The 15697-nt window shown below is 47.7% G+C and overlaps 1 protein-coding gene across 1 annotated transcript in view; it reads left to right on the top strand.

Moving 5' to 3' along the window:
• Positions 1 to 9810: 9810 nt before the first annotated feature.
• Positions 9811 to 15697, top strand: part of LOC130848844 (voltage-dependent R-type calcium channel subunit alpha-1E-like) — a 129523-nt gene continuing 123636 nt past the window's right edge. The window contains exons 1-2 of the mRNA XM_057727214.1: positions 9811 to 9903; positions 10760 to 10899. Coding sequence (XP_057583197.1) covers positions 9811 to 9903; positions 10760 to 10899 — 233 coding nt within the window. The remainder of the gene's footprint in view (positions 9904 to 10759; positions 10900 to 15697) is intronic.

Here is a 15697-nt window from a genome sequence, read left to right as displayed (position 1 = left end):
TTCCCTTTCCAAGCTGAGTATCCTTCGTGCCTTCATCATTTTCTCATATAGTTTGGAGGCTCAGCAGATGTCTTTGAATATTGGGGTGCAGTTGCAGGGTTTTTACAGGAAAACAACACTTCTCCCAGAGATGATCTGTGGACTCCTTCACAAAAGGCTTTTCATTTTCTTTCTACCTTCAGAGTACCATCTGAGTCCTACAGCGTGAGCCCCACAGGCTGAATGTGGATGTGGAGTAGGCTACAGTCTTGGGTGTGGTTGCTGTTTGCAGCCTACATTCTTTCCCTAAAATGCATGTTGCTGCCGGAATGCTTGATGGGCTTGAATGCGTCAGAGTGTCATCAAAACACAGATTCTGGTTTCTGAAACAGGTAATTTTCCCACCGCTGTTTTGTTTTCCTTCCAGAGGCTTTTAATATTCCCCTTTTCTTTCTTCCCTTTTCTGTAGCATTCAATCATTTGTCTCCTGATCATCAAAACTCTGTGTCGAATGACAGCGTTTTGAGTCCAGGGTTCAGTCAGACACACAAAAAGGGAATTTGTTAAGACTTACCCAGCTGACTGTGTTAGTAAGACAAAAGAGAGAGGGAAGCTGATGCTGTCTGAGTTCCGCAGAATCACCACTCCCCATCCTTTTGGAATTGGGGCTTGGCTGAGTCTGGAACCGACCTCAGCACTCGTTGACCAAATTGGCAATGATGTGAACTTCCTTTCAGTTGTTTCATATGCAAGACAGGGACATGGGAGTCAGACAGGAGTTCTTTGGTCTAAAGGCAATGAAAAGTTCAATGCAGCTACACAGCCAACATTGCAAGGGTGGTGCTAGGGATCTTTGTTTTGAGTGAGTCCATTGACCTCCCTGAGAGAGCATTGGGATTGTGCCGGCAAACAGAAAGCCTTTTGGGGGGGGTTCTCTGTCTCTTTGCTGTATTTTCAACATTGCTTCCTTTGTCTTTCATTCATTAGGATTTAAGTCTTTAGGAGTAGGTGTAATGGCATTTCCATCTTCTTGACAGGGAGAGAGGGAGAGAGGTGTGTTCAGGACTGCCTGTCAGATGGTGAATTTGAACAGAGGCAGCTGTTGTCATGGTAATGGCAGGTTGCATCCCACCACCATGGAAACCAAAGTTAAAAAACTGATGTTAAGACTGGAAGTCACATGATACATTTTTGTTTTGTTTTGTTTTAAAAAAAGAAAAGGGGTTTGGTTTTTCAATCTGATTTTTTTTTCTTTTAAGACGAGTTGGGTGGTGAGAAAAATTCCAATAAGGAAAGCAATGAGATAATGAAGTGGGACAGCATGAAGTATGCAGAGCCTTCCACCCCACTTCTCTGCTTCTTAACAGTGCGTTTCTGCTGCCGTGGGGCTGGGAAAGGAAGGAGAGATCTGGGATGGATTTCCAGATTTGCAGCCAGAATTGTGTACTTATAACTGTCACGTGAAGAAGCACAGGGGTTTAGCCCTCGTGCCCTTCAGTGGTGACCTGTGGTCCACTCTCTGTTGATGAGCCCGGGACAGAGACTGGAAACCTAAAAATAAAGACTGAGAAAAGAGATGGGAGTGCAGTTGAGGATGTGACTTGCCCCAAATATGAGAGTAGTTCATACATTGATAAGTTCAGATGCTTAACATTGTTTCTAAGGAAATTGAAAAATTTATCTGTAGCCCCGCAGAACTCCAGAGAATACAGTGTCTCTGTTTATTCCCTTTTCTGGATGCATCTTCTTTGGACACCCTGTCCAGCCGCAGGAGCAAGTTCAAAGAAGTCCAGAAGGAGCCCACCCAGGAGCATATTAGCCCCTGGGCCGAGGCTCCCTTGGAGCGTGGCTTACCTGGGAACCTGGCCTCCAGCCTCTTCACCTGGTTGGGGCAGGGCTGCGAAGGCTTGCTGAGAGCTGTTAGAAAGCCCTGTTGGCTCACCATCTTTTTTATCTCATACTCACTCCTACTTCATTCCACGATCTGGAGAAAAGGTGAAACATCCTTCCAGAAAGGAGAGCTGGCCCCCGGCCTAACAAGGCTGGTTTTAATTTTTTTTTTTTCAGTCTGGGAGGCATTGAAGAACCATACACACAGCGTGTGTGGAAAGGCTATGAGACAGCTATTCCTGTGAGCATGTCAGCCTCTAGGGAGGGGTGCAGACACTCTCTGTGGAAACGGTGGTGGCGGCTCTGGCCGTGTCTGGGTTTTAGGCATAAGGTCCCATCTCTTCATTATTACTGGTCCCTCCAGGGCAGATGTATTGTTCTCTGCAGCCCAGGCGGGGGATATGATCTCACCAGCATGATCTCACTACATTTCCATCAGGGTCTGTAGGAGCCAGAGCCGGACCTCTGTGGCGGTTCCACCCCTCCTGTTCTTAGCCCTGGCCTTGAGTGTGATGAATGTCCCTTCTAATCACTGGGAGAGATTACATCAGAGCCATCAGCTTCATAAATCCTCCTCTGGGGACTGGTGTTTGGATGTGCTTTCCATATTCCCAGGAGGTTCTGGGCCAAATGTCTTTGCTCTCTTCCCGGAGGCCCATTACCATAATTTTCTTTTAAATCCTTTATTGCGGTGGGTCTCTTCAATGTCTGGCCATGGCTGCAGCCAGCCAGCCCGCTGCTGGAGGCTGTGACCACTGGCAGGTGCTTCCCCCAAAGCTTAGAGCCACAGCAGATGCTTAAAGATTGATTTAGTAGGAGAATAAAAATGACTATGCATTTGTGTAGCACCTTACGGTTTTCAAAGGGTTTTAAAGAAATTTTTATTTTATATTGGAGTATAGTTGATTTACAATGTTGTGTTAGTTTCAGGTGTACAGCAAAGTAATTCAGTTATACATACACACGTATCCTTTTTTGGACTCTTTTCCATTATAGTTGATTACAGAGTATTGAGTTGAGTTTCCTGTGCTCTACAGTAGGTCCTTGTTGATTACGTATTTTATGTATAGTAGCATGTGCACATTCATGTATCATCTTAGACTTTGAGGCTTTTGTTGTCCTTGTTTGGTCCCAGCAGGATGGGTGACGGTGGTTTTCCCTGAGTTGAGTACCATGTCGGGGTGGCTTTTGCACGGAGAGCCATGGCTCTGGTTTCCATTGCCAAGCTACGTTTTCTCTGCTGCATTCCAGGTCTCGAGGAAGATTCTGATTCTTCTCATGTTAAAAAGGCAGCATAAAGGTCTTGGATAGCTGGAGTTCACTGTCATTCATATTTAAAATATCCCTTTGGTGCTGCGTTTGAGGGAATCAGGGTCTAGGCAGCACCCCCACCCTATGACTGTCTTTGTGTAAACACTGCACCAGTTGGAATGATATCTCTGTGCAGGTGAGGGAGAGTGGAAGGACATGTACAGTGATGCCCAGGCCATCTTCTGAGACTCTTCCATCTCTTAGAATTAGACATCCCCAAACAGGAGGCGGAGATGGACAGGAGGAAAGGAGACAGACTTCCCCTTTGGGAACCTGCTCTGGGCCTGGGGTGAGGGGTGGAGGTGAATCCTGAGGCCTGCTGTCCCTGAGACTGTGCTGTTCGAGACTCCCCAGGAGTTTACAGGAAGTGCCAAGGTGGCCACAGGCTGCCCCTCACAAAGGCACACTGTCCGTGAGGCTGGGAGTCGGAAAGAGAGCACAGCATTCCATCTGCCTACCTGTCCCTGGTGGGCTCTCAGCCCCTGTGAGCTCTTTCAGTCCCTTGGGTGCTCCAGCATCACAGCTCGGAGAGGAGGCAGCTGGGAGTAGAAGGGGTCTAGGATCAGCCTCCTGGTGGTAGAGAGATGTGTGTGTCCCTGGGGGCCCTTCAGATTTGCTGCTTGAGTTCTGAGTCCTTCCCAGTCCTATACCTGCACATCAGTCCCTGTGAGGTGTTGATGGGGAAGCTCTGTTGGGTGAGCAGAGGGAGGGCTCAGCTCCCAGGCCAGGCCCTCAGGGCTCTGCTGAGAAGCAGAACCAGCGCCAGCATGGTAGCCAGTAACTAGCCAGTAGGGCAGCCCTCTCTCTCCGCTGCCCCAGCTTTCTGGGCTTCAAGAAAGAGATGAACAAATAGCAGGTGTGCAGGCCAAGTCGTGCTGCTCAAATTAGCTGTGTTGCTAAGGAAACAAGTCAACCATTTGAAGGAAGGAGCATTGGGTAAAGGAGATAAATCAATAAGGGAGCCTATTTTTATCATTTCCCTAATGATTGCCTTGAAGCTGCGAGACGGGAATGGGAGAGTTGGAGTGACACAGGTCCTCATTAATGGGCTCAGAGGGAGAAAGGAGTGAAGGGGTGTTTGAGGAGATTGCCAAGAAAGTTTATAAAATGAGGCCCCTAGCAAGCAGACAGTGAGACAGATGCAGAGAGGAGGCATCTTTGCAGGTTTCAAAGAACTTCCATGGCCATTTCCTCATTCGGTCCAGTCCCTTTGTTCTCCTGCATTTGATCTTCTCAGAAATCTTGTGTTGATTTCCATGACTGTCAGGTTGGGATGGGTTTTTATGTTGGTTTGGGTTTTTTCAGAGTAAATCTAGCTTTAACTGATTTTATAATTATAAATGAATACATGCTCATTACAACACAATGTGTAAAGGAGTAAAGAAGAAATCCTACTACCCCAAGGAAACCCATTCTCCTTCTAGCAAGACAGATTTTTTTTCCTTTGCTCTTAAAATTTTTTTTTATTTTTACATTAAAGGGATCGTCTCTGCAAGCTGGTTTCTTTTTTTGGAATAGTTAATGTGTACACAGCATACAGCACACAAAGTTCAGATGGGTATACTGTGCAGTGAAAGGGTGTACGGGTAGCTTTTGTAAGGATAGCTCTGGCTCTGGTTTTCCTATGCTATTCACTTATCAGTTGATGAATTAACTTATTAATTAGTTAAAAACCACTTATGGGGTGCCTACTGCATACCGGGCCACAGAAGTCCCTGAGTCAGGCAGAGCCCCTGCCCTCAGACTCCCTCACTGCTTCATCAGCTCCATCTGATCAAGATCTCAAGCCACACATAGTTCGGACACCAGGGAGAGAGAGTATTCTCCAAAATATGTTTCGTATCAGATGCAGAATGTAATGGGAGTTACTAGAATTCCTGGGCAGAAGGCGTCCGAGTCCTGGACAGACTTCCATTCTGTTTCATAAAGGGCGTTTTTCTTTGAGGCCTTGGCAATGCGGAGCTTGCTTTGACCTTTCCAAGCACATCTTTGTCTAGCCTTCGAGGTGCATCCTCGCGCCCTGCGGGCTGTTACTTGCAGTCCAGACTCTTACCCTGGGAGACGGAGCAGAGCCCTCGCTGAGGTGCTTGAAGTTCTATTTCAGGAAGACAGGCAGCGGAACCCCTGAGTCCGCTCCCAAGGTGGGGGCCCGAGTCAGCGGGAGTGACTGCAACTGGGTCTTCGTGATGGGCTCCTCAGTGGAGCTGCTGCTCGTGCACGGGGATGCCTCCCTTTCACGCATGCCTTCGCTTAACACTGAGTGAGCTGCTGCGTACCCGGGGCTCTGCTGAGCACCGCCAATGGAGGGGTGAACAGAATACCATCCCTGCTTTCCAGGCGTAGTTTCTTGGGGGAGATCAATATGCGGAGGGATGATCACACTGCACTATGCAAAGAGCTGTGGGGCACAGGGAGAAGCCTTTACAGACGAGGTGGTATTTCACCTTGACCTTGATATGATATATGACCAGAAAGGAAGAGCACGGCCATGGCAGGAGGAAGCGAAAGTACTAAGATGTATGCGCCCATTCTTTGTGCTTTCTTCAGAAAGGGAGTAGACAAGAGGTTAAAAGAAAGGGCTGTGAGGGAGAGTGGCTGGGGCCCAGGTAGAACTGGGTGTTCTCTCCTGCTCTCCTCCTAAAATTTCCCTTCCCCGTGCTTTCTTTCACCTAGTCCACGGATACACAGAATTCCCATGGTTCCACCTTTACTTCTGCACCAAAATGTCACCTCAGATTTTGTTTTATAAATTTATTTATTTACTTATTTATTTTATTGGCTGTATTGGGTCTGTTTTGCTGTGTGCGAGCTTTCTTTAGTTGTGGTGAGTGGGGGCTACTCTTCATTGTGGTGCGCGGGCTCCTTATTGCTGTGGCTTCTCTTGTTGTGGAGCACGGGCTCTAGGCGTGTGGACTTCAGTAGTTGCAGCACATGGGCTCAACAGTTGCGGCTCATGGGCTCTAAAGCACAGGCTCAAGAGTTGTGGCGCACGGGCTTAGTTGCTCTGCAGCATGTGGGATCTTCCTAGAGCAGGGATCGAACCCGTGTCCCCTCCGGATTGGCAGGCGGATTCTTAGCCACTGCACCACCTGGGAAGCCCACACCTCAGATTCTTAATTGCCCCAGACATGAATTCATCCTGAGGTAGAGATGCTCTGTAAGGCCTAAAGGGGACATCCCTCTCAAAGGTATGTGCATTTTAAGTTTTCAAAATTTGCACGTGGTTTGTGGGATCTTAGTTCCCTGACCAGGGACAGAACCCCTGCCCCGTGCGGTGGAAGCACAGAGTCCTAACCACTGGACTGCCAGGTTTGAACTTCCCTGAAGTTTCCAAAAATTTAAGCCAAAGGATCCCTGCTCTGAATGGGCCCTTAGACATCAGACCGAGGCAGAGGGTTTGGGTCGGGAGGGTGTGAGAACGGGGTCTTCTCAGAAACTATGAATTACCAAACCCTCACGTTTAGATTCTAGCCTCCTGGGCCTTAGGTGGTACCATGTGTTGAGCCCTCATGAGTTCTCAACCGTCCAGACACCTGGCCGGTCATAGGACGTCTGGCTCGGCAGCCTTTCTCCTGCACTGAGCACCCTGCATGGTGATGGCCACACCTTGCCCTGTGTCCCCAGCAGCCTCATCTATCTGCACGTGGACAGTCTGGACTAGGTGAGCTTACTGGTCCTAGCAGGGAGCTGTATGCTTAGATTGTCTGTCCAGGAGGAGGTAGGTATGGAAGAGGGCATGAGGAATGGGGCGGCAGAGGGGCTGCATGTGGGCACTGCTGGGTGGAAAGCCTTGGAGATGTGCTGCCACCAGGAGCTGCCTTACCTGGAGGTCAGCAACTAAGAGCTCCTTTTCTTTTAAGTCTGTGGTTTTCCCTCTAAGGTGTTCAGAAGGGGAAGCCTGAACCCCCAGTAGACCAACGAGAGCTCGCAACATCTGTAGTTTGAATGAGAACGTGTGCGTCCCCAGTCCTGCATCCCAGGTCACGTGCTGGGCTCCTTGGACCTGCCAGGCAGCCTTCTGAGCTTGCGGGGGCCTTCTCGCCACAGCCAAGGGCCGGCTGAGCCCAACACTTTGTGAACATTTTTGTTAGGAACAGGATAAGGTGTGAGGTGGGGGAGGCATTAGTTTCACTCCTGTCAGAGCCATCACCCTCATCCCCCTGACCCTTGGGGACTGGCAGTGAGCTCTGCTCTTTGTCTCAGGGGGCTCCCCAGATATGTTCCTATGAACAGCATCCCCAGGAGAGGTGCTCTGACGGAAGGGTTATGTGGTGGGGTTTGGGAGTGCCGTGTACGGTTCCCAGCCTCCTTTGGGGGCGGGGGTACACTCTGTGTACAGTAGTATTAAAGACTCCAAGAACCCTGCCGAGAGGACACCTGCTCACCTTGACCAAACCCGGGCTTTCCCTCCTGTGTTTGATTGTGAGTTTCCAGACCACTGGTGTTCCGTGGCCTGCATTTTAGGAACATGCCCTAAGTGCCCTTATCTTCTGTTGTCATTTGTCAGTGGCTTGGTGTCATGTTCTTGGTTACCCGTCTGCATCCATCCCCTGGGGATGTTCTCAGGAAAGGGCCTGGATTCCTGGGCCATCACTTCTGCTGTGTTCCCATCTTCATTTGTGTCTGGGGAATTCTGGGGGTCTGAACCAGGCCAAGGACAGGCTAGCCTATTCAGAGGACTTAGAGGACATCAGGTCCTGGTGTCGTCTTGGTCATTCTGCATTGTTCAGAGCTCTGGATTAGAGCCCATGATGGGAGGGTGGAGAACTCCCCTTGTGATTGGTGGGCACTGGTACCCCTGGGTGAACTGTGTGTGGGGACTTGTCACAAGAAAGTAGGCTTGTAAGTGCATCTCTGGTGTGTATGTGCTGGCAAGTTTAGCTCTCAGAGGCCTAGCTCGGTACCCAGAGAGACTGAAGGAGGAGGAATGGTGAGGTGTGCTGGGGGACTTTCCATGCAGAGAGGCTCCCCTCTGACTGAGAGGGTTGCAGCGAGCACAGTAGGGTGGAGGCAGGAAGCTGGCTCTGAGGTCCTCTGAGCCCCATCCAGTTTTCAGATCCGGTGGCGGGGCCCGGAAGGTCAACAGAGGCCAGCAGAACTGTCCCCAGGGTATGAGTCCTGTGTGAATGTTGGGATGTGTGGGAAGGGAGGACAGCCAGCTGCTGGAGAATGGGCTGTGACTCAGGGTTGCATGGGGATGGAGGGAGGGGGAGAGATGGCGCTGCTAAGTGAGAATGAAGAGTTCTGGAGGCTCGGATGCAGCCCGGCATCCCATTCTAGCCTCCCCCTGCAGCCTCCCCTTCTAGCACCAGGACCAGAGCAGCTGGTGGGGCGGCTCACATCTTGCACGTACCACCTCTGCCTACCCCCTCAGAGATGCTGCGAGTGCTCCTTTACCATTGATGTTCAGCAACACACGTATCCTGGTGGGGATTGGGAGGCATAGGGGGCGTGTTTATGATTTGCCCTCCTTTTGTACTCCCTAGGGAGGGCTCTGGGCCCTACATCCTACACAGCCAGCCTGACTGTGTGGGGAGACAAGATCCCTTCACTTTCCTTTACCACACTTACTACTCATCTCTCCTGCCTGGATTCTGGATGTCGCCAGGTCCCAGGTTGCTCGGCAAGACCAGTGGCAACATCTCGCCTCTGTTTGTCACAACAGTAGGTACAGAATGACATCCCACACGCAGAATGACTCTGGAGCTGGTGATTTCCTCTCTCTTTTCTAGAAGTCCCTCCTCCTGCCTCCGCCTGGGCTTACAGCACAACCTTTCTGCGGAAGTCAGGATGCTGGCACTAGAACCATAGTCCTGTTTTTCAGAAAGTCACAGGGAGCCCACTCACCTGTCTTCAGAAAAGTGCAACAGAAAACAAAGCCCGAACTGATTATCCATTCATTTGTAGTTTGATTCCTGGAGGCCCCAACTTTGCTGCGCTGGATGCAGACTCATGATGTGTCTGTTTCCTATAGATGTGGAGGCTTGGGAGAAAGTAAGGTGGGACAAAGCCGGTTTCTCCTGGTCCCGTTAAATATTTTCCTGAATCGGATATTAAAATAGAAGGGAGCTCATGGAGAGAATTGTTCCTTTTCCGAGGGCCCTTCCTCTGTTCAGCTGAGCAGAGGTTCTAGAAGAGGGTGCTCCAGATGTGATTCCCGGAGATGGCAGTGAACAGCCACAGCTGGATCCTTGCTGAAGCATCATTATACAGTCCAGTGGTTTGAAGACTGAAAAGAACTGGGAGCCTGCGATAGCATCAGTGTTTCTTCCTCCCTTCGTCCCACTTCCATTTTCAGTCCTGGTTAATTCCTGAGTGTGTCACTGAATTCACTAAGTTTCTGGAGTTTCTACCATATGTTTAGTACATTGTTTATGCGCTACCTTCTTCCTTTTCTTGAGAAGATGCTTTGTGTTTAGAGCTTAATCAGAAACGGTTATAGTTCCATGTGCTAAGGACCATCCACTGTCCTGCCTGCCTGTTCACTCATATCAGTCATGCAGACTGCACAGACACAGCGTGGGCTGATAAAGTTTGTGTGTGATTGTACACAGCCATCTTGGAGGCTGTGTCCCTCTCTCTTTGGTGAATCTGTTTCTTAACTCCTCCTTTCCCACGCCGTTTGAGTACATGATCTTGGCCACCATCATTGCCAACTGCATCGTCTTGGCCCTGGAACAGCATCTTCCTGAGGATGACAAGACCCCAATGTCCCGCAGACTGGTAGGTGCCTGCCTCCTTCTCATCTTCCTTTCCCCTCTTCTTCCTCTTCCCAGTTCCCTTCTCCTTTGCTTCGTCACTGGGCTTCCTTCCCTTCTCTGTGCTTCTGTGAATTTGTTCTTTGCTGAGGGACAAGTTGGTAACAAACCCCATTGGGATTCATTAATGCAAGAGAACTGACCTTTTAAACTCCTGCTCCCAGGCAGTTCTATGTATACACTGCCCGGCAGTCAGGCAAGAAGAAAGGAAAGGCACGGGGTCCACTCACCTCTCTCCTCTTCCTGAGGGACTTTGGGAGTGAGAGGAAAAGGGAGGATAAACGATAGAGGATGAAGGTTGCTCAAAGCCTATGTGCATTTATGGTTCTGAACTTCCTAAACGTTTGTCCGTATTCTCTATACAGAAGTCATCCAAACGTCTAAAGTATTCCTCCTAAAAACCACAAACAAAATGCTTAAAATCCAGATGTTTGGGTCAGTGGCTCCAGCCTGAACACCTGTGGATGAGAAAGAACTCTTAAGCTTCCAGCCTAAGTGAAGGCCAGAGGGGGGAAGCTGACCCCTTCAAGGCAAAGCCAGCACCATTAGTCATTGTCGTGGGAAGCTGGCTGGTCCTGGGCGTGAGCCCCCATCCATCCATTTCTGCAGCTGGCTTCCCTTGTTCTTGTGCTCTCTGTGAGTCCCTCAGCACCCTCGCTTCTCACCTGCACATGGGGCTGGCTCAGCACAGATGTCCAGGTGTCCTTATAGGAGAGAGGAAAAGTCAGAGGGGAGCAGGTAGCTAGCCAGGGGATGCCTTGGCCTGTGTCTGACAAAGCATGGTCCTCCTCTTACCGGCACCCCTGTTCTTCATCCCACAGGAGAAGACAGAACCGTATTTCATTGGGATCTTTTGCTTTGAAGCTGGGATCAAAATCGTGGCCCTGGGGTTCATCTTCCATAAGGGCTCGTACCTCCGCAATGGCTGGAATGTCATGGACTTCATTGTGGTCCTCAGTGGGTGAGTCCTCTTCCTGTCTCTTCTTTGTGTGCGGAGCGGCCTGTGGGGTAATGAAGGGGCTGGTGCGAGGAACCTGGGGGTGGGAAGACAGAATTCTGTGGAGGAGGGGCAGAGGAAGAAGTTCAAGGATAAGATTCCCATGGGGCTGAACCATAGATGGGTCACCTGCAGGGGAGGGCAAGTACTCTGGAGATGCACGTGGCATTCGGCAGAGGCCGTGGACCCAAGGTCTGGCTGCTGCTGCTTCTGGTTCCCCTCCTGTGCTTGGCTAGAGCTGCACACGCATTTCCAAATGAGCCTTTTCACTAAAGCAAGCAGCTTGCCCTAGCCTGAGGGACACCCCCCAGAATGGGCCAAAAGATGCCATCAGGTGCAGTTTTCTTTTGGAGGTTGGGAAAGACTCTAAGTATTTTTTCTGAACTGATAATTGAGACGCGTGTCCTGAGAACAGAATTTTTTTTATGGTGTACAGATTTATTTACAGATTTCTATATGTTTATATTATGAGGAGATGTAAAAGTGAATCCCATGAAAACGTTTGGTAACACATCCCTTTGGAAATTAACATAGTCATTCTACATTGTGTCGTGTCATAGCAGCATGTATGATGGCAGTACATTTATTTAAAGATTCAATAGTCATGCTTTTGGAAATGAATATAGTATACCTCTACTGGGGCTGATCCAGTGCTCTTGGCAGCGTATGTGATGGGCCTTGGGACTGGTGATGATGGGCATGCCTTCCTAGGGTGTGTGGCTTCTTGTGTGTCTTTGCATCCCGCTGCTATCGGTATCTGTAGGGGAGGGGAGCCGTCCAGGCCCCGTGGGTCCTGTGTGGGTGTAGCAGCAAGAGGTGTGACATGGAAATTCCCTTACCCAGCTGCCCAGTAGTTCACACCCGTGAGGAGAAGATGAGAGTGGAGTGGAAAAATGAGGAGGGGGGAGATAAGAGCCACCATTATGATTGACCAAAGGCAGAGTGGAGCAAAGAATACCTTTTTTTTTTTTCCTTCTGGGAATAGCCAGAGGAGTGGGGGGTAGGTAAAATCTGACAAGAGTGAGAGTTTCAGAACATTTGCATCTCTTCATTGTCTTGTGCAGTAGACATAATCCTCATATGTTTAACCTCCATGTCAGTTGTGATTAAGTGAAAGGTAAAAAGTTGAAGGTGTAATTGACTAGCGTGTATAAATGGCAGCTCAGGAGCATTGAACCCTTTAATATAGGGAATAGATAAGTAGATAGAGAGGACTATTTATGTTTAACAACATCTGTTGACTTACAAAAGGATTTTTCTGAAGGTTATTTTTCTAAAAGAAAATTTTACTACTGCATTTAAAGTGTGATTTAGTGTATAAAGGTACAGCTTCTGCATAGTGTTTCAGAAGTACATGGTCATAAACTGCAGTACACCTGGGTGATGTTTTGTGGGTTTTTTTCCCTCAGTTTAATTGAAATATGATTGACAAATAAAATTGTATATATTTAAGGATTTAAGGTGTACAATGTGATGATCCGATATATGTATACATTGTAAAATGATTACTGCAATCAAGCTAATTAACATATCCGTCACTTCATGTAGTTACTCTTTTTTTTTTTTCTTTGGTAGTGAGGACACTTGAGATCTCCACTTTTAGTAAATTTCAAGTGTGTTACACATTATTATTTACTATAGTCACCCATGATGAACACTGGGTCTCCAGAACTTATTCCTCTGTAGCTGAAAGTTTGTACCCTTTGATCAATCTCTTCCCTTTTCCCCCACTTCCAGCCCCTGGTAACCACCATTCCTTCCTCTGCTACTGTGATTTCCACTTTTTAAAAAATTAGACCTCAAGTATAATTGAGATCTTGCAACATTTATCTTTCTCTATTTCACTTCACATAATGTCCTTCAAGTTCATTCATGTTGTTGCAAATGGCAGGATTTCCTTCTTTTTAAAGGCTGAATAGTATTCCTCTGTGTGTGTGTGTGTGTGTGTGTGTGTGTGTGTGTGTATCTGTATCACAGTTTCTTTATCCATTCATTCATTGATGGAAATTTGGGTTGTGTCCATATCTGGCTATTGTGAATAGTGGTGCAATGAACGTGGGACCATAGATATCTCAAGATAATGACTTCATTTTCTTTGGGTATATACCCAGGAGTGAAATTGCTGGATTATATGGTAGTTCTGTTTTTAATTCTTTTGAAGAACTTCCATACTGTTTTTATGTTTAATTCTTTTGAGGAACTTCCAATCTGTTTTCCACAGTGGCTGCACCAATTTACATTCCCACCAACAGTGCCCAAGGGTTCCTTTTTCTCCACATCCTTGCCAACACTTATCTTTTGACTTTTTGCTCATAACTGGGTGATGTTATAAATGTCCCTAAAATAAATAATATATACTGTAGAGATAGTCCCCAACTTATGATGGTTTGCCTTATGATGTTTTGACTTTCTGATGATGTGAGAGTCATATGCATTCAGCAGAAACTGTACTTTGAGTTTTGAATTTTGATCTTTCCCTGGGCTAGTGATAGGCAGCGTGATACTTTCTTGTGATGCTGGGCAGTGGCAGCTGCAGCTCCCAGTCAGCCCTGAGGTCACAAGAGTAAACAGCTGATACACCGATACTCATGTAGCCCTTGTGGTTTTCACTTTCAGTATAGTATTCAATACATAACATGAGATAGTCAACCCTTTATTAAGCGTAAGCTTTGTGTTAGATGATTTTGCCTCACTGTAGGCTAATGCAAGTGTTCTGAGAATGTTTAAGGTAACTTGGCTCAGCTGTGATGTTCAGTAGGTTAGGTGTATTACATATGTTTTCGACTTATGTTGTTTTCAACTTATGATGGGTTGATCAGGGTGTAACCTCTTGTAAGTCGAGGAGGATCTGTACAGTAAAAGGGTCATTTTGGAAATATGATTCTGTCTAAAAGAAGAATACTGTAATGTATATGGCTTATAGGTTAAAATCATGTGAATTCTTGGTCTTACTGAGTCCTCTATGTGTCAGAGGCCATTTGAAATTTCTCATCTATTTTTATTTTAAATTATTCTATGTTCATTAAGGAAAATTTGGGAAATACAGAAGAATCAAAAGAAAAAAATTGTTACTGATTAAGAAAAATTCCTGATGATTTTATGGTATTTCCTTCCATCCCTTTTAATGCTGAGCAAGATCTCTTTTCGGTGCTTGTAATTGTGCTGCCTTTTCTCAGCATAGTGTGGGCACAGTGCATATTACTCCATATTTTGGTAAAAATCTGTAAGGACTGATCAGCTGTTGGTTAAATAGATGTACCCACCTTACTTCTCCATTTTTGCAATTATCTGAGACTTAGATTGCTTTCTGGTTTTGGCTCTTATAAATAGTTATTAAAGATGCTCCAATGAACATCTTTTGGATGTCACATTTTAAGAGGCATTGTGACAGGTTGATGTGCTTCTAAGGGAGAATCTGCCTTTCTGGGGTGGAGCCTGGGAACTAGGATATGTGAGGGAAGGTGGAGGAAATGGGCCTTGTGACAGGACAAGAGAAGGCTGATGGGAGTCCTAAGCACTGCCTTCAAAGGAGGGTTGCCATGTGGTTGAAGATGCAAATTTGTAGGGGTTAATAGAGTCCTTCCTCTGCATGGCCAAGAAGACCCTCTGTGTCCTCACCTGCATGCATGGGCGCAGGTGCCGAGCCCTTGGCCAAGTCACTTGTCCTCTCTGCTCTCTCTCCCCCCGGCCCTGGCATCTCCCTTCCTTAGAGACTCTTCAAACTTTGATGAAAGGCCACTGCTGTCCATCTGAACCAATAGGACTTTGCCCCTATTCTTCCTGCACCTACTAATTCTTTCTTTCCAGGGAAAGGGCTTGGCACTCTTGAGATCTGAGCTCAGGGCTGTGGTTCTATCCTGCAGGAGCAGATAATCAGATTTTCTCTGCTGTTCACGCAGAGCTTTCATCTGCCACATTGCATGGCTTCTAAAATGCATATTTCTGCTGGAGCATGTCAAAATCAGCCCGCGTCTTACAATAATGGCATAATATAGTTTAACTGACAGCATTTGTCTTTCTTAGTGGTAAATAAAACCACGGGGCATCTTACAAAACTACTGGGGTCTTAGATGCAGTGAATCATCCAGTACTCAGAGAGGTTAAGTGCTTAGCCCAAGACCACCAGCACCTTGACAGCAGATCCAGGAGTTGGAACTAGGCCCTTTGATCCAGGGCTGCTGTTTCATGCCTGCCTGGTGCAGCCCCTTCTCTAGGCTTCCTGACACCTGCCCTTGCAGTGGTCCATGCTGGCTGCTCTGACTTCTCACCTCAGCTCCAGGTGTGACCTCACATCTGCTTCCAGTGCACAGGAGGAGTGACAGGTGCTGGAGCAGGACACCGCCTCAGGCTGTGGCTGTACAACTTCTCAGCTCTCAGTGTGTGATGGGAGGTGGAGGGGTTGAGGGGTTGAGGTGCCAGACAGCTGGCTCAGCCAAAGACCTCCCATCACTGCCCTTTGCTCAGAGATGCTTGGTTGGGGGACCTGGGCCATCACCTTCTGCATGTACCCTCAACCTTCTAACCTTTAGAATTCTTAGGTCTGTAAGTAAGGGAGTTCATGGTTCAGAAAGTTAATTTATGTACATTATTCATGGAATCTTCATAATCCCCCAAATGGGATCTTGTTATCCTCACTGTGTAGATGAAGAAACTGAGGTTCAGAGAAGGTATGTGACATACTAGGAGGTACTAGAACTGGGACTTGAGCCCACATCTTCTGGCTCCAGGTTCCTTCTTCAGCACTTATGTGCCCACACCATCA

Source organism: Hippopotamus amphibius, chromosome 3 (genome assembly GCF_030028045.1).
Source record: "Hippopotamus amphibius kiboko isolate mHipAmp2 chromosome 3, mHipAmp2.hap2, whole genome shotgun sequence".
In the NCBI taxonomy this organism is placed as follows: domain Eukaryota; kingdom Metazoa; phylum Chordata; class Mammalia; order Artiodactyla; family Hippopotamidae; genus Hippopotamus; species Hippopotamus amphibius.
Note: the sequence above shows the minus strand (reverse complement) of the source record. Positions and strands in the feature narration are given on the sequence as shown.